Genomic DNA, 26,849 nt, shown 5'->3' with positions numbered 1-26,849 from the left:
AATTAGCGTTTTGTTTGGTACAAAACAAAGGAAAATGCAAATTATTCCCATGGACCTCGACTCTGTTCTTTTGTTTCTGCACAATTCGAAACTAGCATACTGATCTGCATTCTACAAATAAAGGAACAGATGAAGATATTTTTCAAAACAAGGTCTGCGCCAGCCGCAGTTTACTCAGTTTTAAATGGCTTCTACTCACGAAGGTTGAAGCACGGAATGCATGTCTCTATCAAAGGCCACCACTTCTTTGACCTAACTTACTAAAAAATATTTGTTAAATACTTTAACCTTCAGGAAAGCTCACCTGGAATTATACGACCAGTTGTTTTAGAAAATGAGTTGATAAAGCTCTTTATTTTGCTGTTTACATTTGGTGGACTTCGCTGGTTTGGAATAGCGAGCAAACATGGTAGCAGTTCGACGAACAACGGCGGATTGATGACCGTATATTGGAAGAACAATTATGAAAAAACCTACCAAAAGAACAAAAATATCCTTTCTTTTAAGCAACTGGAATATAAAAGATAGCTTTAAAGGACAAAGGGAGTTTTTTTGTCGTTTCAAATCGTAAGTTGACCTACCTGCATCATCGACTCGTGGACGATACCAGAGGTTTGTGGGTTAGGAAACAACAAATCAGGCACGTAATTAACGTTTGACCAGGGCCAGTTTGTGATTATAGTAAAGCTGAAAGCCTTGAACAACGAAGGAAACATTCGCCGTCACAAGCAAATTATTCATCTCTAATGTGGTCATTGTATGTTTTTGTTTGTCAGGAAAGGCAAGGAAAACGCACGTGCGGCACGACTGTATTCCGTAGCACGTGCTGCACGTGCATGTGTTGGTTTGCTGACGTTGCTCAAGTTCCAGTCATGTTTATGTTCACCCAATTGAGCCAAGCCCGCTGTCATATTTTGAACTTCCTTGTTACTAAACAAAACAATTGATGTCCGTCTTCCACTGCTGCATGTTAAGAACACCTGACGCAGAACACGAACCAATGACGAACATCACCCCAAATCAGTATCCTTCGGTTGCCAATAAAAAACACCCAGTCCATTGCAAGACTCTAGTCCTGAGAAAACAATTTCTTTATTTCTTTCATTTTCTAATTTAAATCATGAAAGGTTTACAGTGACTGATTGAAGAAGTCAATTACTTGCATTCATCGCCTCGGTCTCTTAAAGCTATCACAACTCAAACATTTCATGCCACGGATTAAACTGCATGAACCTCTGTTTACTTGTTCTGATTAGTTCATTTCGATTGACCTGCCTACCGCTGCCTCCATTTTCCTAAAGTCATTGCTCTGAACTGGCCCACGACACGCCAATGGGATGAAACTCCTTGCAATATTGCTGCAACTGAATCAGAGCCGCTATGAATGTTTGAGCCCATTCAACGTGCTTTGGATCTCTGAAAAGACGACAAACAATTATTAGTGAAGTAAGAGACGTATTTATCATCGTTGATTCCCGGGCAAACTAGGCAAGAAATCAAACGACAGCAAGAGTGAATTAGATAAGAGCGTTGCTATGGTGGACTCCCCAGCAACGTCACAAATTAGTCTATTTTTAGAGTACCTGTTCCCGCGAAAATCAGGCAGCGTTTACACGAACACGGTTTCATTTGTAACCGCATCGATTTCGATGCGGTTACACCTTCCGTTTACACGACACCGATCGAGACTGTAATCGAAACTGTGTTGATTTGAAACCGCTGCCAAAAGTGGAGCGTTTTCAAAACGAAGCGGTTTCATCTGTCGTGAAAACAGCGAAACCGCATCGATTTGAATACGGTTACTACTTGGCGCGAAATTTGCATTGTTCGATTCAAAATAGTGAATTTAGCACGTAGTGCAGCGCTCGCTTATACCATCACGACTTGGATTTTCTGGCGAAAACGGTTTAGTGAAAACACTTCCAAACCGCATCGATTTTGATGCGGTTTCGAAGTCATGAAACCGTGTCGATGCGAAACCGCGTTCGTGTAAACGCTGCCTCAGTTGTCATGCCCCTGAAAAAAACACGGCATAAGCAGTCAAGCGTCTCTTCTTTTGTTTGTTTCGCACGCAAAGTGTATCTAAAAATAAATCCATTTGTGACTGTGTTAGGGCAAGACCGCAAAGTGATGGATCAACACTCTTATCTAATTCACTCTTGGTAACAGCCAACTATATTATCTTATGATTACTGACTACAACGCAGGTCATAAGTCCATGGGACACTTTTCCAACAACTACAAATTCAAAGTAACTAAATGCCCATTTAATAGCTCTATGCCTTTAAAACTGAATCTTTTACTCTTAATGAAGACTCCTCCCCCCAAACAAGGATGAAAAACTTTCCTTGTACAGTATTCTCAAACTCTTTTAATAAATGTAACATTGTAAAGGAGTTAGGGGGAAATAGTTTGGTCCCAACACTTATGACCTGCATTGTGGTTCGGATACTAAGCCACTGAATACAGAGAACTCCTGGAGGCTACGCCATTAAACTACACATAAAAAAGGTAAAAAAAGAAAACGAGGAAACGAACCTCTTCAATCATTTTTGACTTACTTATCTTTAAATTCTTTGAGTACTCGGTTTGTATAAAATACTGCGCCATCTTTCCGGTCTCTCACGAAAATGTCAGGTTTCCCGGGCTGCAAAGAGGAAAAAAAACTTTAAAGGCCGATTCGCTATAAAGACAGTCGACAGGTAGATCATTGGCCTTTCTTTAGAGCAAATAAATGAATTTCGGTTTTTTTAGTGGCTTTTACAAATAAAAATTACCAATAACTGTCATGAACTGTGCAATGGTAACAGCGCGCAATGGAAACGGAATAAACAACACATAAACCTAAACTAAAATAAGCCAAACAAAGAGTTTCATGTTAAAGGATCCAGGGGAACGTTCATGGTTTAGGACTGATATACCGAAAATATCACGAAGTCTCGTGGCAGTTTACAATTCTCTCTCGAGAATGAGATCGAACGTCAGCTTGCACCGAATAGAGACCTCGGAAACATAAGTCCATGACTGAGCCGTTTGTTCTAGTGCGCTGCGGACACAATAGGCTCAGTACTGAACAGCTCGATAAAAACCATCAACGGAACGATAACATGGAACCTCGATTGTCCTGAGCCATAGGGAATCGGGTAAATAGTCCGGAAAATGAAGAGCCTGGTGGCTCAGTTCGTTGATGGAGGAAGGACCAGTAAGGTCACGGGTTCGAATCTCACATGGACCAACTCTCAAGGTCTTTTAAAATAACTGAGGGGAAAATGAACTTTGCGCAGAGCAAAGCATAGAGTTTTATGTGTCCTATTGCTGGTTTTCACTCACGTGATCAACAGCCATGTTTTTCAACGAAAACAAAAGGAAGCGTTTGCATAATAATAGAGTTAAATTCCCGGAGGATTTGGTCGGGGCACCAACATGGCCGCCTTTTCTTTGTTTAGGGGCACCAACATGGCGGTCGTGACGTCATGTGAAAACCGAGAATTCTCTCAAGCAAAAAGAGACCCAACCTCGTTTCCAGGGTCTCTCTTCTCTGCAACGACAAGGGAGGCAGAGAAGATAGACCCTGGAAATGAGGTTGAAAGAGGCCAGCCTGAGGTGATGGCTAAGGGTGGGCCGGTTTGATTGACCGTATTCCGGAATAGGAATACGTGGAAAAGAAAAGAGAAGTCCTTCGTTTTTGCGGAGATTCACATTAAAATTGTCAAACACCTGCTAACATGCTATTTTAAACATATCTTTTTTATCCTTGTTGCTTCAAAACGCTAGACAGACCCTTTTTAATCACCACTCCACGGATTCTTGTTCGTGAAAAGGGTCATGATCGAACGCACCCTTAAAGATGTGTGAGTTAAGGGCACTATGCCGGGTACTGGAACGTGTAGATACGAATATTAACGAGGTCCATATATACAACCTTTGGTCAGTTAGAAAGCCGAGTTTAATAACACCCAACACTGACGGACAAAACAACAAATTGCGTTCTTCATATGCCTTATTGATAAATGGCCAATTCAATATAAAGGAAAATATTTTTGCTGAAAAATTATGCTTGGTCGGTTCATGATTTTCACAAGCGAGAAATAAAAAAGAAAAAGAAAATAAATTTGACTTACCGCCCCTACCCATAGTAGAGCCTCGATGCCTTCACTGATAGCAGACAGATGATTAAAAAATTGGCTATTGCGATTACGATCACGAAAAGCCTTAAACACAAAACAAAAAAGACTTTTGTTAGTCGAAGAATACAAGGGTTATTTTAGGACTGTTGAGTTTAATTCCAGTTAATACAAATTCTCACCTCTACTTGTTGTCTAAGTTGGGCCATGGGTTGTATCATTGCAGCAAATTGATCCTGAGAAAAGGGGATATCGAAATCAGTGAAAAGTCGTTGTTACTGCGATTATGTAAATTCCGCCTGTAAAGGTACCAAGGTCTCAGCAAGGGTTGTTTTTTTACTATTTAACATGCCACTTCGTTTGTAAAGCAAGTCGGGATATAACAGTCTTTTATCGCCCGATGTGAAGAAATCCGGCCGGAATCCAGAATCCAGCAAATGCGAAGCTTTGGAAACCGGAGAGCGTGGAATCGGAATGATTGTATGAGATCCAGAATCCACAGATTGATCATTCTGGTGGAACCTGTGAGTTTGGAATCCTGAATCCAGGAATCGGGATCTGGATTCTGAGGGCCATCTGAGGGCCATCTGAGGGCCATCTGAGGGCCATCTGAGGGCCATCTGTATTCCTTTACATAGGGCGACTTTTAAATAGTGAAGAATTCAAGTTTAAGGTGAAGGTCAAGGCTAGAATATAGTTTTCTACAACTAAAAAAAACATAGGTAAGTAGACAGAGTACACATAATTACCATCATGACAATTCTTCCCTAGTTTTTGAAACCGAAACCGTTTCAACGCAGATCGTATGTCGAGAAATGTAAACAGTCAATGGCAACCGGGAACTTCAACCATTACGAGTCTTAAAGTCTGTTGAAACCAAGTTAATTAAAAATAATCTCTTTCTTGACGTTGGATCAAGTTCTTTCGCGCCCACAGTCGTCATAGTGACGAAGGCGAGCGCAAAGAACGCAAGATGACGGAAGGGCAAAGGGAGTAGGGGGGTGAAGGGGTAGGGGGAGGGGGTGGTGGTGGGGGAATGCGATCGCGGGCTGTGGCGAGAGGGACGAGCTGCCAGGACATTTCGCAAAAGAGGGAGGACAGTGAGAGCAATGTTTAAAACGCCCGATTCTGAAATTTCAGCCGTCTCCTCCTTAATTCGCCCCCCACCATCCCTAGGGTTAGGGAGGAGACGGCTGAATTCATCCATTTGTATTCGGGTACCACCTTCCCGCGAGAGGAGAGTCTCGTCTCGAGAGACGAGTAGCTCGTCTCGCGAGACGAGTGTCTCGTATCGTCTCGCCAGTCCGTTTGAAAAACTGTAAGTGTCTACATGAACGTAAACTTTTCCGAAGATTAGAATGTTCACGACAAAACTGAGCATCTGACTCTTAAAGTGTAATGGAATAATGCGGTTGGCGGTGGTGTATTATTAAGGAACTTACGACAACGAAGTTACGATAACGGAGACGGCAACTAGAACGTCACAAATTTGCATATTTAGTGGGTAAAAACAATAGCTTTGCACGCTCTGCACGTGCGTTTTTCACTTTTGTCCATTTCGTTGCCGTCGTCAGCAAAACAGCAATGTGAAATTGCCAAGTTTATGGATGGTTTTATGAAGAACGTCAGCACTTGAGAATAAATTCTCATTTTCTCTCCGAAATTGAGTGCCGTTCCGACTGGTGTCATCTTTGAGGAATTACCACACCCTTGTCATATTAAAAACGTTGAAATAGTCACGAAGCGATTAAAATAACGCAAATTTATATTTTGAGATGACGTTCTCGTTGCCGTCGCCGTTGTCGTCGCTTAAGCTCCCTAATGTGAAATAGGCAACTGATTTGAACGTCAGCACTTAAGGATAAGTTTCCATTTTTGCGACATTACTGTAACGTTTACTAGTAATTGCCACAATCTGCTTTTATTTGATTAAATCTGGAGATATTTGTTCCCTTGCGTCGTTGAAGCAAGGTTATATGGCCGCGATTGTTGCTTGAATGGGTAAAAGTATTATTCAAAATTCTTAGCAGATGGTCTTATAACCTTATCAAACCAGAATAAACAAGTGAGATTTGTGTCGCGTGACATATATCGTTCCATTGAGATCGCGTGACCGGCGAGGTTTATTTTTTGTCATGTGTGGTAAAAAAAAAAAAAATCTTACTGCTGAGGGCAACTTCATACTTGCAGCTTTTGTTAAGAATTCTCTCTGCTCTTGAAAGGTTTTCTTTACCAAATCGACCTGAAATTGACAACGAACCAATAAAGAGTGATGTAACGTAAGTCAAGTCAACAGCCTTTCAATTTTTTTTTTTTAACATTGACATACCTGGCTTTTAACATCGTCTCCCAATTGATCAGATAACTTGAAAAATGAGGCGATCTTCCCACGAAGAAACTAAAAGGACAATTAATCAAATCATTTCTAACTCAGATTGTTTGAAAATGCAACTAACGCGGAGCGAAAATAAACAGACTCGAATTAAGCATTGGGTGAATTGTAATTAAGCACTGCTCACACCTCGTCGTAGAATTCAACGATTTTTCCAAATCCTATAATGCCAAAGAGGAAATGTTAATCGAGATTTTAATTTTTCCTATGTTATCTACTTCTTATAAAAAATAAAAGAAGAATTCAAATGAGATGCTTGTACCTTCATCATCGGGCGAAGATTGTTGCTCAATTTTGTCTGCCGCGACTTCCAGTCTTCGAACAAGGAACGGTATATCGGCTTCGCTTTGGAGACTTCCCTCCTTTGTTACGATCTCAACACCAAGTTTAGCCGCTACTGTTTCCAATCGAGCCAATACCGCTTCCAATCGATCCAGCGTTGCTTGGTTCGAAGTCATTTTGAGCTGTAATGTCAACACAGAGCTCAATACAGGGGTATTTACATGTACATGAAGGTGGGTTGAGAGTCACGATAATGGCATTTTATCTTTAAAACCAACCAATAGGAGAGTGAACGACTGCTCTGACAAATAACACATTTCTTGGACTTTTCGATTAAGAATTGTAAAATAAAACGCGACTCAGTGACAGTTTCCTTAACCTGGATGGGCCAACTTTGAATCTTGGCCACTGAACCCCTAAATTCTGAAGTTCATAAATGTGGTAAAAAAGTCGAAAGTTAGTTTTACCTGAATCTCACATGAACTTACAAAAACTTTCCCACCGCCTTTAAGCATCGCGTTCATCTTGACTCTCCGGAGTATTATATCGTGGAACTGATCATAAATAATTGAGTAAAATAGTCTCTCAAGCCTGCATGGCTTAGGTGGGGTGAGTAAAGATTAGTGATTACCACAGAAGTCCCTCCCTCGATAACTCTCTTGTCTTTTGAGCTAATAAAAATCGCATGACAATAAAAAGTGCATTAAAAGAAAAGTCAAACAACACTGAATTGTGCAAACAAGTTTAAAAAGAAGAAAGAAAAAAGACTGATTAGAACTTGCCACTCAAACGATTTAAGTCAATAAAAAAATGGAAAGTGCCCAAAATGGACAGCTCTCTCATTTACATTTCCAGGTTGTCACTCCAGGAAAAATGTGCCAAGACTACCGAGACTGGGGCGAATATAGTACTAGTGCCGCACGGGTATATGGGAAACTACTGACGTCAGAGTTCCTTCATCTAAACCACAAAAGACGAGTCATCACAATGGTGAGACTTCTTCATTATTTTAACTGAGAAAATTACTACTTTGCTCCAGGATAGTCGACAGGCTAATGGTAACTTCTTTAACGCATATATCTCATTCTGTGTCAGGTTCAAGCAGCGTCTTCTACCTCCGTTGGGTCTGGTCGATCGGGCTCGAAGTCTGTCACCCCTCGATCGTCTGGCGGAACACAAGTAAAACAAAGGTAAGAAGATTCACCTCAAAATATCTGAAGAACCACCTAATTTTTCCTTTGAGAGGGTTAGAGTAGCTTATTCCTTTATTGAGTTCTTTCTTTTTTGAGGTTCCATTTTCGATTTATTGTTTTGTGTGAGAAAAGTGATCGTGACGTGTAAAATGTGGACTTCATGGATCTTGTGCCGGTACAATTGCATGGTAGAACAGCTGGATACAACAGAGATCTTTATAAAAGACGACCGTACTAACCTCGAGCAGCCTTTCAGAACCTTTTGCTGGGATTCACGAGAACCAAAAAACCTGTGGTATTGAAGTTATTATGTTGCCTTTTGTCCTGCAAAAGATGTCGTTTCTGCGGTGAAAAAAAATGAGCATTTTGGTGACGAGCTAAATATACACTAAAATAAAGACATCAAACACAAAATGTAGTCTCTGTAATTAAGTTAAAATTTGTTATCTGAGTTATCAAAAAAAAAAAATTGTCAAAGTGTTTCCTTATTCCAACTGTATAATCAAAGAGATGTGATGGAGCAACTTTTTAAAACTGTGAGTTCTCCTGTGAAGCTGCTGATAATGCCAGACAAGAGAGTTCTAACTTTTAAGTCTGAGGCAAAACTGTGCATAGATAATTGCTGCGGCAGTGATTGATTCTGAAGCGAACAAATGAGGCAGTTCTCTAATCAGGAGAAGAACACATTTTTCTTCAAAATGCAAGGGATTGTGGTTATGCGCAAATGGAGAATTAAGATGCGCAGTATGATCGTAAGAGCCTGCTCTGTTTTTTATTTCGCTCCTCGTATCCTCAATCTATGTGTATAGATAGTTTGACTGTCATGCAACTTGACAAAAAAAATAAACATGAAAAAGTCAAAGAACTTGGAATATTGTAAGAAACAAATCTTTTAACCACCTCTCCAATTCTCAGGTCTGTGCGGTACATCATTTCTGAGTTATTTGTCGAAGGGTTTCACACAACTTTGTAGAGTTTTGTATGGAGATTCCATGTGGTCCACCAATATGGCGGCCTGTGATCGATAGAAAACATCAGGAGTTCACTTTGTGATGAAAGCGCTTTCTTTTTGCTCAAAAATACATGCGTATGAACATATCTCCTAATGTACTTCAAGGCTCAAACTGCTGAAATTCATAGGGATAAACATTTTCTTTCAACCAAATAGCTTTGTATCATGGTGTCACACAAGGTGACAAATGCTGTATTTTTGAAATGAAAGATGTCAGGGAACTGGAAACTTGAAAAAAGATTTATTTCTAGGTCATCTTTCATATCCTTTAGATAAAAATTCAGAAGACCTTGTGATTTTGATGTTAGAATTTGATGACGTCACTGTGAAAAGCACCTATGGTTTTCTTTCTTCTCTCAAGTGGTGTCCAGAAGGAGCCACATTTTGTACCGTTCCTGCTCAAGACACATTAAAATCTCCCTTCAATTCCATGCACAAACTGTCGTTAAATTACCGCAAGCATAACTGATCATCTCCCTTCCCCTCAGCAGCATTTCTACCATTTAGGTAAACTAGTTTTAAATTATTATTATTATACCAACCATTTTACAGGAAAGGTGGAAGTAGTGCCCCGGCAACAAGAAGTCGAACAGCTGCAAGCAGTAGTGGAATGTGGAGATTTTATACTGAAGATTCACCAGGTCTTAAAGTGTAAGTTCAAGAATTAAAAATAATATTTCACTTTGATTTTGTTTAAGTCATCCTTCAGCCTCTTAAATCTGACTACCTTTAGTAGGCTTCAAATGGCACTTCAATTTTAAGTAATGAAAGCAGAAGGGCAGGTTTTATCCCTGGCTTTACCAGTTTAAGAGGGCATGGTAAGGCCCTTTGAGATACATGTGTGACTTAGTACAAATAATTTGGCTTTATCAACGGAATTGATAATGTAAATTGGCCACCATACAGAGATTCTAAAACCTGACGTTTTGAGTGTTAGCCCTTTGTTCGTCACTCTGACGAAGAGCTAATGCTCGAAATGTCAACTTTTAGAATCTCTGTACGTTGGTAAATTTACATTATCAACTCTGTTGATACTTCACCACTGACGCAACACCACAGTTTCTTTAGAAACTACCCCTTCATTCAGTACAAATAAGTTTGATGGGGTTGTGTCATGGTACATTAGTCAAACTTTAAAACACCAAAAGACGTCTGCATCAGTGAAGACCAAAAAATAATGACCACTGTAGTTTTGTTACCAATAACCAATAAAGTCCACTGAAGCTATTCTTTGCTGTTTGCAGCAAAGGATGGAAATGGATTGAAACTTGAAAAAACTGGCTCTGTTTGGAGATGATGTCTTCAGAAAGTCGCCAAAAATAGCTCTGTGTCTTTGATATTTCGTAATCTTCTCAGTTGGTTGTCAGGAATGTTGTACATTTGAGCTCAAGTACTAATTTAGATTTTTAACCAGGTGCGACCTAAAAACAGCAAACTTAGGAGGACAGAGCCCCTTTAAACATCACACAAAATTGCAGTGGAATCACTAGTTTTTCGTCTGACACCATTTCCTCTTGTCATTTTGCAGAGGTCCTGTACCAGTTCTGGTCATGAGTTTGTTGTTCATTGCCTCAGTATTTATGCTTCACATCTGGGGAAAATACACACGAGGATAAGCTATGAAAAGCCATAAATAATTATTCATGATTGTTGTAAATTCAAGTCTTGGAAATTGCAATCTCATGTCTAGACATCACAAAGAAACTGTAAAATTTGCTCCTTACAGAATGAAACTATTGTTGCTACCTTTTAGTAACCTTATTAAAATAAAAACTTATTCATATTCTTGCCAATGTCATTTGGTGCTTCACTGAAATTAATTAACTTAATTGCCAAGAGGTTTAAAAAGGGCAAAAGTTTACCCATAGTTGTCAGAAAGTAGACAAAGCCCTTCTAAAGTTGTCCAGCACTGCGCTTTGAAAACTTTCTATTCCACCCAAAGTTTGTCACTGATGTTCTTACCACATTTTGACGTCTTCTGTGATCTATTACTGAACAGACCCACAGCAACATGGAATCTATTTGTTTTATATAATGAAGAATTAAACTTTATTCCCATAAAAGCTGATGGTGACGTCAATCGTGTGTCTGTCCTCTAATAGATCATAGGCAAGAACCAATCAAAATCGGTGAATAACTTGGGTTATTATATAAAAATTAATGGGATGGAACATTTCAGTTGGTTCTGAATGGAGTATCAGACACCATTAACCCATTGGCTCTTGGGAGTGAAACTTGTTGATTTTCACCAGACAATTTTGCTCGTCAACTGGGGTGCTTGAGAGGTCATTGGCGTAAAGTGACCCACTCTAGCTGCTCTGAGGATTGTGCCTTTCTGTTTGACTGAACACTTGTTCTCATCACTTCTCACAAGGTCATGTGAATGTTCCTCATAGGTGTGAAACTCATAGGAACGCACCCTAAAGAATGGGTCAGGTTTGTGCAACTGGAACGTACCATTCCATTAGACTCATTGAATTTCCAACCTTTGTTAAAGGATTTTTTTTGTTTATCTAGAATGGAAAGCACCTTTCAGTTTAGCTGACCACTAAGTAGCATTATTCACTAACACCATTTTTTTAACACTCACTAAACAATTACACCCAATAGTGCAAATTTTGCGCAGTTTACTGACTATGCAGGAAAAGCAGATCTTAACAAGTGTTATTGAAATCCAAAAAGAAAAGTGGGGCTAACCACACGTTTTTCGAAGATAATTAATCAACAATATCTGTAAAAAGCTTTAAAATACAAAGCAATGTATGGCGTCCTATTCCAAACTGAAGCAAAATTATCTCTGAAAAATGCATGGTTACCCCCAATTTTCTATTTGGATACCAAGAGCATTTGTAGGCTCGATTACCAGCCGCTGTTTCAGGAAATGAGCCAGCATACCTGAACTCGAGTGAGCAGCAGAAATTGAGCCTAGAGCATTTGCTAAGTTCTGCTTTCTCCGCATAGTGTTGAACCGCGCAAAAAATACCTCTGCATTAATAAGCACCACCGATAGGAAATCCAAGTATCTCCAGATTCGCAGAATGTATGCACAATAACAATAGTAGGAACAGTCCTTAAGCAATTCTCATAAAATAATAGACACTAATTCAGGCAGTTTCAACAGAACTTGAACCCATGACCTCTGAAATGCCATACCAACTGAACTAAGAAGCTACACAGTTGGGAGTAGGTCACAAACATTTCTTTCCTCCAATATTCTTACCCTCCATTAATTTTAACGGAGTGCAAAGTAATGGATCAAAGGTTTTGGTTCTGAGAGAAATGCAAAATACCAGATTCATCCAAACTGCTAGAGGGGTTTTCAAATGAGTGTCATAAAACCAAAACCAAAGGACAGAGACAATCCAGTAAACCAATCAAAACTCCAAGTAATTACATGTAGCCAACAGAAAGCACCAGAAAATATGCACGCACGAGCCACAATTGGTTTTGGTTTCACTTCTGATTGGTTGAAAAAGTGGCGCGAGAAATTTGAACCAATCACTGACTGAAGTAAATGCAAAACCAAAGCAATTCGCTAATTACTTTTGACACTCAATTGAAAATCGCTCTATGGTCCAATAATTATCAATGGACCACTTTCAGATGCCACAATTTCTTCATGTGTTAAGTATATTATATAAAGGATGGTGCCGACATTGTACTATTGTGCACCTCAGGATACTCTGGTTTCCTATGAGTGGTGCTTACTAATACAAGGATATTTTTGCACACTAAAACTATGCAGAGAAAGCAGACTGTACACGTAGAAAGTGCTCTTGGTATTCAAAAAAGAAAAATGGGGTAAACATACATTTTTCAGAGATAATTTTGAAGCTTCAATTTGGAAAAGAACACTATACATTGCTTTGCATTTTAATGCTTTTACAAACATCGTTGATTAATTATCTTGGAAAAATGCATGGTTACCCCCAATTTTGTTAATGCAATTAACACTTGTTAAGATCTGCTTTTCCCACACATTCACAAACTAAGCCAAAATACCTTTTCAGTTAGGAGGCCATGTCCTTAAAACACTTTCATTCCAAGAACGAAATCTTGCAAAAACATTTGCCTGTTCTTGCTCAGATAATGACACTACAGTATGCTAATTCCTGAAAGACAACCTGGTTTTCAATCAACACGTGACAGTCAGAATTGGTTATGACACAAAATGCTTATTTTCAACATAAGCTGCGTCAATGCCCAAACTTGGAAAAGCAGATACCGTAACCACTCTCTCCTGTCTCCATAATCAATTGGTTACAAATGGTTTAAGTACACAAGTATCAATCGAAGTATCTTGAACAGTGAGACACTAATCACTCTTAACTGGCCAAAGGCTAAATTTCCCCTCAGTCTCTTCTGGGTGTGATTCCTCTTGTACATACAAGATTTTTACTGGCATTTTCATCAATTCTTCATTTATTTTCTGTCTTCCAATAAATAACCTTATCTCCAATAAGCAACCCCTTAACACACAGTATTGTGCTTGAGGCAATTAGGGAAGCTGGCAGGCTATCACGGGTCATACTGTAACTTTTGAGACCAAGAAACTAGCCAGCTCTAAGAAAGGGACAAGACAGACAGGCAAATTATCCAGCCACTCTTGATCAACCAAATTAATGATCACCAAGTTAAGTCTGTTCAAATTAATGACCAGTTGGTGATGCCAAACACTCTCTGGCAATTTAGCCAAAAAATACAAATACTTTTGATTGAGCTTGACTGATCATTTTTAATTTTATTGCCCAAAACTTCACCTTTCTCCAAACTACGCGGAAGAAGATCTTGCACGATATTCAGCCATCTTGGTCTAACGCTTTTGGTCAATGACCAGGATGACTAAAATCACTGTAGCTAAAGAATCTCAGGATTTAGTGTGGTTCGTTCTCTGTTGAACGTGCTAGTGCAGTAATACACCATATTGATCAGAACACTTGATACTTACCTGTATGTTCCAATGCAGTGCCATCATACATATTAATTGAAGAGAATACCATTATTTTTAGGTGCCCTGAATGTCACTAGCCTGTGAATACAGCCACTGATCGGCCCAAGCGGCGGTTAGCGATGAGAGGTGGCTATATTTGCAGGCTATGAATGTCACTTTTTTAACCAATTGAACGTAGTACAACAGAAAAATAAAATCTCTTGCTACATTTGATTACACTTTTATTTGCCTACAGCTAACAACACAAACCCATCACATGTTGATACCCAGTATCTAAAGCAATATTCTAGACCTATTTATCATTATACAATCTGAATTGTTCAACCCTTTGCTTGTCCCTGAGCACAAGACAATACTAACTACTGCTATTTCACATGCACTCAAAAATATGTGGACAGATGATGTTCAAAACTTAAGTGAAGCTAATGTTAGGGTCATCATCAGCTGCTAATCAGCCAGGACTTAGAAAACTGTTGCTTCCCGCTAAGTTGGGGTAGCTTTTAAGCATTAATCCATACCCGCCCTCACCATTTACAGCAAAGAGTGATTTTAAAGTCATTTTGCAGTAGTGACAATGCTTCCTTTCAAATTACAGTAGTTCCGATGTTAATCATCCCCAAAAACTGATGTAAACTCAAGTCAAAGGCTTCCATAATTCTCAATCCCAGTATGATGCTAGTTTCCGAACTTTCACAACAACCACTTGTCTGTAATAAAATTATTTCTGCACACAAAGAAACCCCATTTCAGGACGAAAGGTTATACCAAAAATTAAATAGCTCAATGGCTTGCACAACTTTTTTTTTAAATCTAAAGCCATGCAAGGATAAAATCAGAGACAAGGGGGATATTTGACAGTCACACCACCTTTCAATGCTTTCATGGGATTTTAAGGACCAACCATAACAAGTGAACAGTGCAACAATAAAAAATTTTACCACGTTCATGCAACGATTTACATGTGAGTTTTTGTGTATTCTCTTTACCAGGATATCAGGACCTAATGTTATCTTTCAATAACCTTTGCCTGAAACAGGGACTTCTAACCCAACACTCATGAAATCCGATCAGCATTTCAGTAACTTGGTTTTTACACCTCACAGACCTTGTCACCCGTTAATTAAGATTGTATTTTACTGAAAACTCTGAAATTACACTTTCTTCATTTCAGATGCTCTACTGCTACGCATGCTAGCACTTTATGTAAAGACATCAAGTCTTCACATAAAAAGAAAAACAAAAAATTAAGCCATATTGACAATCTCTTTGAAATATTTACAAGGGAATTCCTCCCAGTGGTTGAATAAATTTGCATCAAATTAAGGGTCACAGTTAGTTAAGACAATAGGGGAACAGATGTGCTTTCAAAGAATAACTCTGAAAATAAAAATTCTAATTCCCATACCTAAAGAAAGTTCTTGTAAACACACAATGCCACTACTAAATTTTTGATGCAACATGATTATGCCCAGGGATTTCTTCCCTGTAAATTGGATAAAAGATGAACCTAATACAAAGTGACAGAACAGTTCAAACAATGAAGTCCTCCCTAAACACCTGAATAAGGTGCAAAATGCATTGAGCACACATCTTGGTATTTGGCACCTTAATATTGGCCTGGTCGTTTATTTTTGACAAAAATCAAGTCATATCTTCATGACTTAGAGAATTTTTTTTTTACTTGTTCTCCATTTCTACACATTGACAACCAACTACAAGAGCAATGATGAAATCTGATCGAACAAAAACAGTTTGAGTTATAAGAAAGGCTTTGGCTCAATGAGGTTTTGGATTCCAATACCAAAAGGTATTTCTTTCCAGCAAAGAAAGAGGTTTTTAATTAAAGATTTAACATGTTGACTAAGTTTGTCAGTAACTCAGAGACAAGATAAGATTATAAACTATCAACAGCAAAAGAGCACACATTAAAAAAGATATTGCACTCTAGTCCAAAATAAGATGCAACAAGCTATTTTAGGATAACACCAAAATGCGAGAACATTTATGATGACACCATTCAATTCCATATGTTGAAGGTCGTTCAAGAGAAGACACCTGTAAGTGGCAGTATAATAATGGAGACATACTCACATAATCATTAAGGGCCTTTGAAAATCATGAGAATATCAACCCACGTCAATCAAACTTTGAACTGATTCTACATTTTATCTAGATGCATTACTTTTATCAACAATGGTGCCTTTCATCTAGATCTCCCACCCCTCCCCTACTCCCACTGCCTCCCCCCTCCCCTGCACAGAGACAGGATTTTATGCAGAGAGCCAGGACTGACTCCCCTTAGGACATCTTCACCAATGGCCTAGTGTTGTTTGCTCTGTGGTAACGACTGGTAATTGATTTCCTTGAAAACCAAATCCTGAATGAAAGTCCTCTTGATAAGGTGGTGATAAAATCGATGGATCCACATTATGGTGTTGCAGGTGACCTCCAAAGTTCTGTCCACTTTTCATGTACCCTATTTTGCCCTCATACCCAAGGGCAGGTAGAGTGTCCTCAAAGGAGGGAACTGAAACATTGTCCCAGTTTCCCCCTTGCATGTTCGTTGCATAAATTGGATTTTCATTACTCATTGGGGCAGTTCCTTGCCCATGAAAGTTTTGCATTGCATTATGCATTGGTTGCGGCGCTTTCCACCCATAACCTTGTGGTGGTAGATCTCTCTGTGGCATTTGTTGCTGTTGCAGATGATGCTGTTGTTGCCAAGAACCTGGAATGTTTTGTGGCATTCCACGCGGACTTGTCATCTGGTTAGGAGACTGTCCCGTCAAACAACTTGAGCTATACATGTCCATTTTCTCCATCTTCTTAATCGTGGCTGTGATTTGGGCAGACTTGCTTGGAACTTGTGGGGATGGCATGGAAGAATATTGATGCAAAGAGTATGGAGCCTGATGGGGTGGACAGTGTGGCTGCGGATGATTAGACACTTTCATCTGACCCACCCCCTGCCAGGAGATGTTCACACTTGCTGTGGACGGATTACGATTTCCAATAGGGGAAGGGTCAGGTGTTGGCAAACCTCCAGATGACATGTGAGATACAGGATGTCCAGGGGAGGGGTAGGGTGATGCAGGCATCTGGGGGTTGGGAGAAAAATGTTCAAGATTTCCTTTTGGTGGGCTTTGAGACATCGATAAATGACTTCCATCTGGACTTGTTAATCCTGCAGTGCTCTCACTGCAAGAACTTGACAGGCAGTCGGCAGCAAGAAGTATTGCTTCCTCGTATGTTGGTGGATTGACAGCCAGCAGAGACATTGATGAGGCCATTTCATCCAGGTTCTGAATAGGGTCAAGAGGTGGAAGGTCATCCAGGGTTAAATCTGTAAGACAGGAAAAAAAATCATAAATTAAAAACGGCATGCCATTATTATTTGTGTGTAAAAGAAGAGGCTTCTGAATACACCTGACTTGTACTACAACATACTGGTAGAAATATTGCCAATCAGGCAAAAAAGTGCAGTCTGAAGAAACTGGGCTAAATCCGGACATTTTGCTTGAGAAATTTTGCCGATTTGGTATTCTAAACTCCTTTTTTTGGTCAATCGTGGGATTAAAGTGCTGGGATTGTCCAAGTAATTTTTTAATGTTAAGTATTAACACCCAAATAAGAAAAGCAACAAAGTGAAGCTATTAATTTTATGGATTGACACAACATCTGGGGAAAAGTGGAGACGTTTTTGAACAACTTTTTCATAGACAATGGCACTTTTACAAAATACGTAAAACAACATTGACATTCAGGAGAATGTGGCCAGAATAAATTTCACAAGACATGAAATACAGAAAGTTGATCACTTGACAATAAGAAGCTTAAATAACCCAGTTCGGAGTTTCAACAAACGAATGGCCACGTTGGGATAAAACAAGCATATAATAATAGTCTTTTTTGTTAAGGTAAATAGCTACAATAATTTGGATAAGAAATCTTTGGTTTTTTAAAATATATGCTTGCGTTTATCCCAACCCACACACGTTTTGGAAACTCTGAGCTCGCTTATATGGTACTGGTGGTTCAGTGCAAATAAATGATGTTTTTTACTTAAATTACTTGCATGAAATAGTGGTCAACTTTCGTTTTCTGTTTGATGTCAATAAATATTGTTGTTACAGCTACCAGAAACACAAGATAGTCACTTCAATATGATTTCTCAGAGGTGTGCAATTTTTTATTGTGGCAGATGATGTGCTTTCTAATGTCATGACACCCTAGTGCATGCAAAAATAACGGTATGATATTTTAACAATAATTTTATTAGTGTTACTTCATGATGACACGTGATATTCATACAATAAAGAATGTAGTGAGTGCAAAAGATTAGTTTTTAATGATAAGACACACTCAATTATTACTGAAATGACCTTCAAAACAGGCCATCTGAAAATAAAATTTGACCTTTTTAAGGACTGCAGATAAGAATTTTTAGATGACAGCATGAACAGGGTCTTCCAAAGGAACATGCTAAATGGTGAAAATAATGACCTCACAATGTATAGCGTGATAAGGGAAAGATTGATGAGGGAACAAGTGGGAAAGGTGGCGTGAGCTTTGTTTTAAAAGCTAGCCATTGAATGCAAGACTGGGCTGTGAAAACTAACTATAGCCCTCTCAAGATGATAAACACGACTCTCATCTGCAAGTAACAGTCAAGCAAGACGAATGCATGTCTGGACACTTAAATACATGTAAGCACAGACAAATAACTATCAGTTCTTTGATTTAACAGTCTTTTGATTGTTTACTGTACAATACAAGTATTGTTAGTTAGCATTAAAAAGACATTAAGGGATGTTACTGTGTTGCATGTTGTAATTATCATTGAAACCAAGACTTTTAATTCTTGAACACGTGTTTGCACTTTATCCATTTATAGAGCGAGTTTCAATTGAGTGTCGTAAAACCAAAACCAAAGTAATTACTGCAGCCAAAAAAAAGGGATGGAGATAATACAGTGGACCAATAAAAATTCTAAGTAATCACACGTAGCTGACACAAAGCGCGGGAAGATGTGCACATGCGAGCCATGATTGGTTTTGGTTTAACTTTTGATTGGTTGAAAAAGTGGTGCAAGAACTGTGAACCAATCAGTGAGTGAAGTAACGCAAAACCAAAGCAATTTCCTAATTACTTTCGACACTCAATTTAAAACTGCTCTAAGGCCAGCAAAATCAGAACAAATCAAGTGTTCCTAACAGAACTCAAACCTAGATCCAAGAATTACTAATCTTTGGATCACAGCCGTTTGGCAACTTCAGGTTTCTAGAGCATTTCACGTAAATTGACTAATCAGAAAGAAAGTCATTTCAAGGCATAGCCACTAAGTTGCTATGGTTACAGTAGCGACCTTAAGCAAGGTGGACAATGACGGCAGCTACGAGAACTTTGTCTAAAAATATTATTTCCTGTTATTGTAATAATTTTGCCATTACTCCGAGATGCTCGGAATGGAAAGTGAGTGTCAATAATCCAGACATAAAATTGGTGAGAACAGTGTGGATATTTATGGCGTGTTCGATTGACCGTATTCCGGAATAGGAATACATGGAACAGGAGTTAGAAATCCTTCGTTTTTGCGTAGATTCACATTAATATTGTCAAACATCTGCTAAAATGCTATTTTAAACAAAGCTTTATTATCCTTGTTGCTGCAAATTGCCACACATAGTGTTTTAAATCATCACTCATCACTCCAATCAATCGAACGCACCCTTAGAGAGAAAATCGAAAATCTATCATCAGGTGTTCATGTCCTCCATATAACCTCCTCGTTGTGTGGATGAAAATTAAAGCCCTGTAAAGGGAGCTTCAATAAATGTACATGTATGTATGTATGTATGTATGATGAGAACAGCATAGTAATGTACACAAAATTAATGTAAAAGGCACGAGCAAGGCGTGCACAGCTTTTGTTTTTGTTCATTAGACCTATTGGGTTGTGGTGTTCTCGCAGCCGCCGATGTCCTTGTTTAAGCTCCCTAATGAAATTGAACTCTATTGGGAGGCATGAGCAAACTGGTTTTTTTTTTTGTGTGTGCGTTGTTCTGGAAGCAATGCTAACACAAACAGCACTGTAACTTTTACAGGAGTACAAAGGATTAAACGTTAAGGTGTATCACACCAAGCTGAGCAATGCAGTGATGAAAAAGAAAGCGGGTGGAAGCAAGAGGTAGAAGAAAAGCAAAGCAAAAAGAGCAACACAAGGTGACTCGCTTCTTACCTTGTGGATCAAGAAGCGTGAAGTCAAGCTCAGAAACATCCTTTTCAAGCTCTGCTTGTATATCTACATCCAAGTCCAGCAGGGGTGGGGACAAGGGTGCAGAAGTACAAGAGGTAGAGCTTAAGAGGGCATCAGGAAATGGGGACCTAGGGTGCTGTGGCGAAGGGGGCAGGCCTCCTTGCAGGGGGGAGGTTGAACCTAGTAATAACAGGAAAAAAAGGTAAGTCCAAATTTGATGACTTGGAAAAGATGCTTATTCGTCAATCCCCTAAGTTGCATATGGTCAAAGTGAATATTAAATCCAATTAACGCTTTCCATAAAATGCGCCATATGGTAATGTGCATTGCCTAGCTAAAAAAAACAAAACAAAACCTTTTGTACAGAATTTTTCCAATTGCATACTTTCACTTGATTGATGTCAACAAACGAAAAACTCCGGGGTAAAAACTTATCAAAATGTCATCCTTGATAAACAAAACGTTTTGCAATTCCAAATAGAAAAATTTCAATGCTAACAGTTGTTCTAAAATAAAAATGTGAAAACTTAAGAACTGGGAAAATAAACAAAACAATAAAGTACTACATGGCAATTAATTCAAGCTTCGCAGACTGCATTGAAAAAAAAAACCCTGATAGTATGAAAACAAAAGGGGAAAGATGAGTCAGCACCAGCAGCACAAGTGATCCCCATTTCGCTGTTACAAACAGCGAGATTGGCGACATGTATGGATGTGCAGCACATAGCAATGACATTTACACTGGCAGCATGCTGTGGATAAGAACACCCAAGGATGTTTAACGCATTGGATTTAACAAAATAACAAAATAACAGTCAGTCTATTTACAGTTGCTTTGAAGTACACAACATCACCTGCTGGGACAGGTCACCAGCTCTGATGAGTAGTTTACCCAATAACGTATTTATATGAAATTGTTTTGGGCTAGCATTAATACTCAATCCACCTTAAACTCTCTGAAATAACAAGTCTACAGAGGCAAATTCATTTCCTCATCTGGCCAGCTAACTTACAAGGAAATAAATTTCCGGTTGACAAAAAAAGTCTCCCCTTGAGACAAAGTACTGAAACAATACCACTAACGATTTTGGCCAAAAGTAAAACAGTAATCATTGATACTAAGCATTCTTGTGATATTTGTTTTTCCTTCTGCATTAGCAGGTACACATAATACATAAGGAAGGATGGTATAATGAGAGGGGCACCAGAGAACCTGGAGGAAAACCCTCAGACCACAGTAAAAAACAAGCCCAAACAAAGGTCACTCATGTCAACGTGAGTATGAATCCTCTCCCCATTGGGGGGAGGGGGGAGGGGGGGGAGGGGGGGGGAGGGGGGAGGGGGGAGGGCAGGGGAGCAGCCCTTCCACCATTATGTTAACCAAACTCCATATTCCCTATGGTCTTCATGCATTCATCTACATTATACATTGTACTGTCAGGATACTGAACCCATCACGTCACAGGTGTCACTAGCAAGTGTTACGGCTATAAAACAGTCTTGATCAGTAGATCATTGAGTCAATCAATTGCAGTGTGTCCGCTGAAAATAAGGAGCTTAAGCATGCACGTTCTTGAAACGTGGACGGTAACTGGATGTGAGCTGTTTTCCCTTTTAACTTGTTTTCACACAACCACAGTTACATTACTAAGAATCGTTTCTCCATTAGAGATGATTAGTATAAAAATCTGGGAGACACCACTGCCCTGGCATATGAAATGTGCTCTTCCGGTTGCCGTTCAGGTCTTGAAATCGTACATTCTTAAGCTCCCTAATAGCAATGGCTGTGCCTCAAGTTTTGATATGACTCCTAGCTTCAAACCATGGACATAGATATAACCTGTTCACTTCATAAGAGATTCCCCATTGATGAGTAAATCATCAGTAATCTTTAAGTGGCCGTGTTTGGACAGAAGAGGTTCATAGGGACAGGCACACTCCCCCTAATTAGATACCATGGAAAGCCTATGATCTTCAGCTTATAATTCGGCATACACAGAAGAATGAAACTTATAAATGGACACTCATAATTATGGAATCCTCACAGTATTTTAAGTTATTCAGAATGGCAGAATAGTTTTCCTCAGGCTTGAATTACTGAAATAAAAGTTCAAACTTTTTGGGTACAGTAGCTATTTGATGAAATGTTTCCATGAAAAATAAAAGAGTTAATCACTACATATTTTCACAGGTAAAAACGTTCTTACCATAACTGGTAAAACAAGTTGAGATAAAACTAAACAAGATAATCTGTTCATGTTTTTGTAAACAGTTGCACCACCCCTTCTAAGTCAAAAGTGGTAAAATTGATTGATTCATTATTAATTTATTGGTTTTTTTCTTGATTTAATTTGTAAATCACTGAAGTGGGAAGAAATTTGCAGTACTTGTTATTAAGGAATAAAATTTAAACACAGCTTAGGATCTTTACTTGCCATTACACAGTTGTCTGGTCTACCAGATGGCCTAATGTTGCATGGTAGAATGGGCTGTCAGTGACCTTCTATCAATTCAGACTTAAATCAATGTTTTTAAAGTGCAAACTCCGCTGCTGTGACGCTAACCAGTATCCCTTTAAAGGGGCTATGTCACACTAAATGATGGAATTTGAAGACGCTCAAAATGCCCAAAACGTAGAATGGAGTGATGCAAAAACCAATTAAGACTGTTGAACAACATAAAAGAAATACAGCAAAAGGAAGAAGAATGGATGGACACAAATGAACAACATTGAAACAGATTGCATTTGGGTAATCTTGAAAAAGGTTGGCCCAACGTTTTTCAAGTTTAGGACAAATCTCCTGGATGAAGCTCCTTTCTGCTCAGAATCATCTTGTTTGTGATGTAATGATAATTTTATCAGCAAAGCAGTAAAGGAATTCCGCATTAACATTTTCAAGTTTCAAACTTGTGATTAATTAACTGAAGACTCCCCCTAAATAATGTGGCATAGCCCCTTTCAATAGAAAAAACAAAGAAGTTTGTCTTGAAACAAGATCACTGACAACCTTGCGGGCATCTCAGAATTAGCTCTTGAAAATTAGTAAATATTTCCCCAAAAATACAGAAGGATTAAAGCAAGAACACTATACACCTTATTCCAAAATGGCTGCTGATTTATGCAGATACAAATTGGCCCTTGTTGCCTCATTCAAGATAAAAATAATATTCTTTTGAATTTTAAGCTCAAGAATGAGGCATCAAGGGCTAATTTGAATAAAAACAAAAGAATATTTAAATGGCGGCCATTTCGGAATAAGGTGTATAAAATAGAAATAAAAAACTCCAGAAAACACTTCAACCAAGAACGTTCATAACTTTTTACAATAACTCTCAGGTAAGACTTACCACTGCCAGGTGAGTTTGCAATTCCATCAGGAATGTGCTGCGGTTTCTTCTTGTTTACTCTACCATTACTTGGGTGGAATTTAAAGCCACTTCTTCCAGTGGCAGAGAAACTTTCCCAGGGAATAGCTTGAGGACTCCCTCCATTGCTGTAAGTACTAACACTGCCTGGGCTTCGTGGGCTTCGTGGACTTGGAGATCCACATTCACTTGTTGTGAACGGAAGGGCTGGGAACTGGCCCCTCTGCCTCAAGATTTCTTCACCTTCTTCATCACTGCGAATAGACAATGCAAGGGTGAATGATACATTTTTTCCTTGACTACAATCATGTAACCCAAGTTTTACAAATTGAGTAGAAAGGTTAGAAAAGATACCTCAGTGGCCTGTTAGTTGTGATGATAAAGTCTGCCTCGTTTCCCTTGAACACAACCTGTGCAGTTCCTGTCAACCATTGCCACTTCAGGTTTTTGTTGAGCATGCGGAACGTTCCTTGGCATTTCCCAGTGCTCATCACTATGTGTAACAAAAAAATCTAGATTAATATAATCCAGACTTTGCGAAAACAAACTTTTCTTTCGCCTGCCAACAGGCTTTTAAAATTTGTTTTATCATCCTTTTTACACAAAAAACAAACTTGAAAAATGCACTGAGAAAAAAATATTAATAATAACTTCCTACACAATGTAAGCAAAAAAAACTACACTAAAACCAACAAACCTGGAGTAATCTCAAAATAAGTACCGTATCTACCCGTGTACAAGTCAATTCTGTGTATAAGTCGACCCCCCATTTTTGATGGCAAAAAAAGCAATTTCTTAGTTTCTTTGTTAAATGTTCATGGGACACTAATCTTGTATTCTTCGATTTCTGGAAATGTGGATACACACAAAAATTAGGGCCTCAAGTGCTTAATAGTTTTTCAGTTCAGCAGTTGTTGTATATGCGGGCATTTTTCCCTTGAGTTTCGAAAAAGTTTTCAGAAAATCAAACATGTAAACCTCAAACTAACCTGTTTCGTTGTTCAAGGATAAAGGGCTTTAGAGGATAAGCACAACATCACAAAAGCAGGAGTCAATCTTTGAAAATAACTTGCAAACGATGCGAAAATGTGCAAGGTTTAATTGGCCCTTGACTTATAATTTCTCACATGACAAACAAAACAAAACTCATAAACCAAACTATAGAAGTTTGCAAAAGCATTTAGATCAGCCAGGTTTGTATAAAGAATAAAAAACAATCATTACCAACCAGCATTTTCACACAACACCAGTGACAATGCTTGCACGCAAACAGGAGGTATTGCGCCAGGTTACTAAGCCATTGAACGATCATGTTTTATTTGAAGAAACAGAAATGCCGTTTAGAGCTTTCCACCTTTGGAAAACGAAAATTTCCAGTAACTATTTCATATATTTTTGTGCTTGTGAGTATCTTCAACATTTAGAGTTGGACAAATCCTTTTTTATTTCAACTGGAATTGCTTACATTCATTTTGAAGTTTTTTTGTCTTCTTTTGTCCACTGCGTTCGTTATGCCCAAGACTAATTTTGAATAAATTACTTAGCTGGAACTTGGCTCAAAATCTTTGACCCGTGTATAAGTCGAGGGCGATTTTTAGAGCTTCTTTTGAGGCCATAAAAGGTCGACTTGTACACGTGTAAATACGGTAATAAGTTGCTGTGATAGCTAATATTACATTAACAACAAGAGGGCTCCCATTTTTTGTTGTGAAATTGTAGTTTACCAATTTTTTCCCCTGGATTAAATGTTCGAGTTGGTATGTTTCCTTACACTTTGATAGTAGGGAGTTTTAGCAAAGACGACGGCTACAGCAACGAAAATGTTAGTCCAAAATGTAACTTAGCGCTTTCGCAAGTATTTCGCGATTAACCCGTCTTGTTCACATTGTACAACACAGGCGAACTATCCTGTAACTAGATGGGTACAAACGGTTTTAAAGTCAAAACTGAAAATGACTTTTTCATTGTTATATGCTCACGTTGTCGTCAAAACCTAAAATTTGGTGATTTTACGTTGTTGTTTTGTGGAGTACGGCAGAGAAATGCACTGAAATTCGTGTTGCACGTGCAGCACGAGCATTTTTCCTTTTTCAACTAATAATATTCTTGCTTTGTGGCGTTGCCGTAGCCGTACCTGTCGTCTTTGCTTAAACTCCCTGTTAAGAGACCAATGGAGAGAGGAGTTTTGCCTAACTACATGTAGGAGCGAAAACAAATATTTACTCTTTCTTAATTACATTATTCTCAAGAGTACAAATAAACTTTCCATTGACATCAAAAACATATCACGACAACCAAAGCATATCAGCCACCAAGCTGGGCATTAATTGGCCATTGCATGTCAGAGAATTATCTGGTTACTACATGAAATTCTGTCATTAGATTTTTTTAGTAGCCATTATAATCATAACAGTGCTTTGCTCTTTCAGACAATTCTCCTGTTACTTATCCTGCTACTTCAATTCTCAATGAAAACCCTGACCAAACCGAATTGTCTGGAAACTAGTTCCTTGTTTTGTACAAAAACGAGTCAGCCTACATTGCAAGGCATGTTTGAGCTGGTAGATATCGGGGTGGCAATAGAAAGGATTATAAGACAAGACCATTTATTTTTTTAAACAAACTCATAACATACAATCACTGTGTAGTGTCTGAAGAACAGGGATGTCATCAAAATGAATCATGCAGTAACTAGACTGCAGAGCTATATCTCTCTTGTGATATCCAAGTAAAGATCGCCCTCTGTAAACAGAAAAAAGATGTGCAGTTTAACCCTGTGATGTCCAAACCGGCCAGACTTAGTATTTTACTCTGGCTAAGGCCAAACTATTTTACTCGTCTATGGAGAAACCCTGGGAGTCAATGGGTTAAGAAAAGTCCCACTTCTTGCAACAAATGTTCCACAAAAGGGCAAAAACAATGATAAATAACACAGTATTGTTTCCATGCAAGTTAAGCACTTTAATTATTGATCCATGTTGTGATTAGGAATTTGAAAAGGATTGTGACAAGAATGAATACTAAGTTTAAATATGGTGTCCACCACAACAATGTAAGAAAGCTAGCCATTTAGAGTCAGTGCTTAACCCTAATCACGAGAGATCAGTGCCTAACCCAGCAGTTATTCTCTGCCTAAACAGAGTGATGTTTATCTGCCAAAACGGGTTGACATTTGAGGTTGTCTGATATTGCCAGGTAACGTCACCAAACATTACACCTGTACGTGTGTCACCCTCCTATGAGTGAGTAATAATTACAGATCTTACTCTGACC

The 26,849-nt window shown here is 38.7% G+C and overlaps 3 protein-coding genes across 4 annotated transcripts in view; 1 reads left to right on the top strand and 2 right to left on the bottom strand.

The window, feature by feature from the left end:
* Positions 1 to 1,073: 1,073 nt before the first annotated feature.
* Positions 1,074 to 7,424, bottom strand: LOC137985128 (adenylyl cyclase-associated protein 1-like). The gene is made up of 9 exons (XM_068832626.1): positions 7,266 to 7,424; positions 6,779 to 6,980; positions 6,646 to 6,677; positions 6,454 to 6,522; positions 6,289 to 6,366; positions 4,307 to 4,360; positions 4,122 to 4,211; positions 2,562 to 2,647; positions 1,074 to 1,416 (listed from the first exon to the last, which is right to left on the bottom strand). The coding sequence occupies exons 1-9, from the start codon at positions 7,320 to 7,322 to the stop codon at positions 1,302 to 1,304; spliced, it is 783 nt and encodes a 260-aa protein (XP_068688727.1). The 5' UTR covers positions 7,323 to 7,424; the 3' UTR covers positions 1,074 to 1,301.
* Positions 7,425 to 7,647: 223 nt separating this feature from the next.
* LOC137985129 (protein transport protein Sec61 subunit beta-like) lies at positions 7,648 to 10,791 on the top strand. The gene is made up of 4 exons (XM_068832627.1): positions 7,648 to 7,788; positions 7,894 to 7,988; positions 9,556 to 9,654; positions 10,532 to 10,791. The coding sequence occupies exons 1-4, from the start codon at positions 7,672 to 7,674 to the stop codon at positions 10,617 to 10,619; spliced, it is 399 nt and encodes a 132-aa protein (XP_068688728.1). The 5' UTR covers positions 7,648 to 7,671; the 3' UTR covers positions 10,620 to 10,791.
* A 3,367-nt stretch (positions 10,792 to 14,158) lies between these two features.
* LOC137985127 (protein single-minded-like) overlaps positions 14,159 to 26,849 on the bottom strand; it is a 29,117-nt gene continuing 16,426 nt past the window's right edge. The window contains exons 9-13 of one of the 2 annotated variants that reach the window (XM_068832624.1): positions 26,212 to 26,318; positions 23,931 to 24,069; positions 23,559 to 23,830; positions 20,193 to 20,390; positions 14,159 to 17,297 (exon numbers count right to left, since the gene is read on the bottom strand). In XM_068832624.1, coding sequence (XP_068688725.1) covers positions 16,264 to 17,297; positions 20,193 to 20,390; positions 23,559 to 23,830; positions 23,931 to 24,069; positions 26,212 to 26,318 — 1,750 coding nt within the window. In that variant the 3' untranslated portion in view covers positions 14,159 to 16,263. The remainder of the gene's footprint in view (positions 17,298 to 20,192; positions 20,391 to 23,558; positions 23,831 to 23,930; positions 24,070 to 26,211; positions 26,319 to 26,849) is intronic. The other variant, XM_068832625.1, reaches the window with a different exon arrangement.

This window comes from Montipora foliosa, chromosome 14, assembly GCF_036669935.1.
Source record: "Montipora foliosa isolate CH-2021 chromosome 14, ASM3666993v2, whole genome shotgun sequence".
Classification (NCBI taxonomy): domain Eukaryota; kingdom Metazoa; phylum Cnidaria; class Anthozoa; order Scleractinia; family Acroporidae; genus Montipora; species Montipora foliosa.
The sequence above is the reverse complement of the archived record's forward strand: the minus strand, read 5'-3'. Positions and strand labels throughout refer to the sequence as shown.

Bases quoted from the DNA above. Each gene is read 5' to 3' on its own strand.
- LOC137985128 (XM_068832626.1), bottom strand. From the start codon at position 7,322: ATGAACGCGATGCTTAAAGGCGGTGGGAAAGTTTTTGTAAGTTCATGT. The intron at 6,367-6,453 runs GTATGTCAATGT...TGTCAATTTCAG, and splicing joins GAGACGATGTTAAAAGCCAG to GTCGATTTGGTAAAGAAAAC. The intron at 1,417-2,561 runs GTAAGTCAAAAA...TCGTCTTTTCAG, and splicing joins CTCAAAGAATTTAAAGATAA to AGATCCAAAGCACGTTGAAT.
- LOC137985129 (XM_068832627.1), top strand. From the start codon at position 7,672: ATGTGCCAAGACTACCGAGACTGGGGCGAATATAGTACTAGTGCCGCA. The intron at 7,989-9,555 runs GTAAGAAGATTC...ACCATTTTACAG, and splicing joins GGAACACAAGTAAAACAAAG to GAAAGGTGGAAGTAGTGCCC. The intron at 9,655-10,531 runs GTAAGTTCAAGA...GTCATTTTGCAG, and splicing joins GATTCACCAGGTCTTAAAGT to AGGTCCTGTACCAGTTCTGG.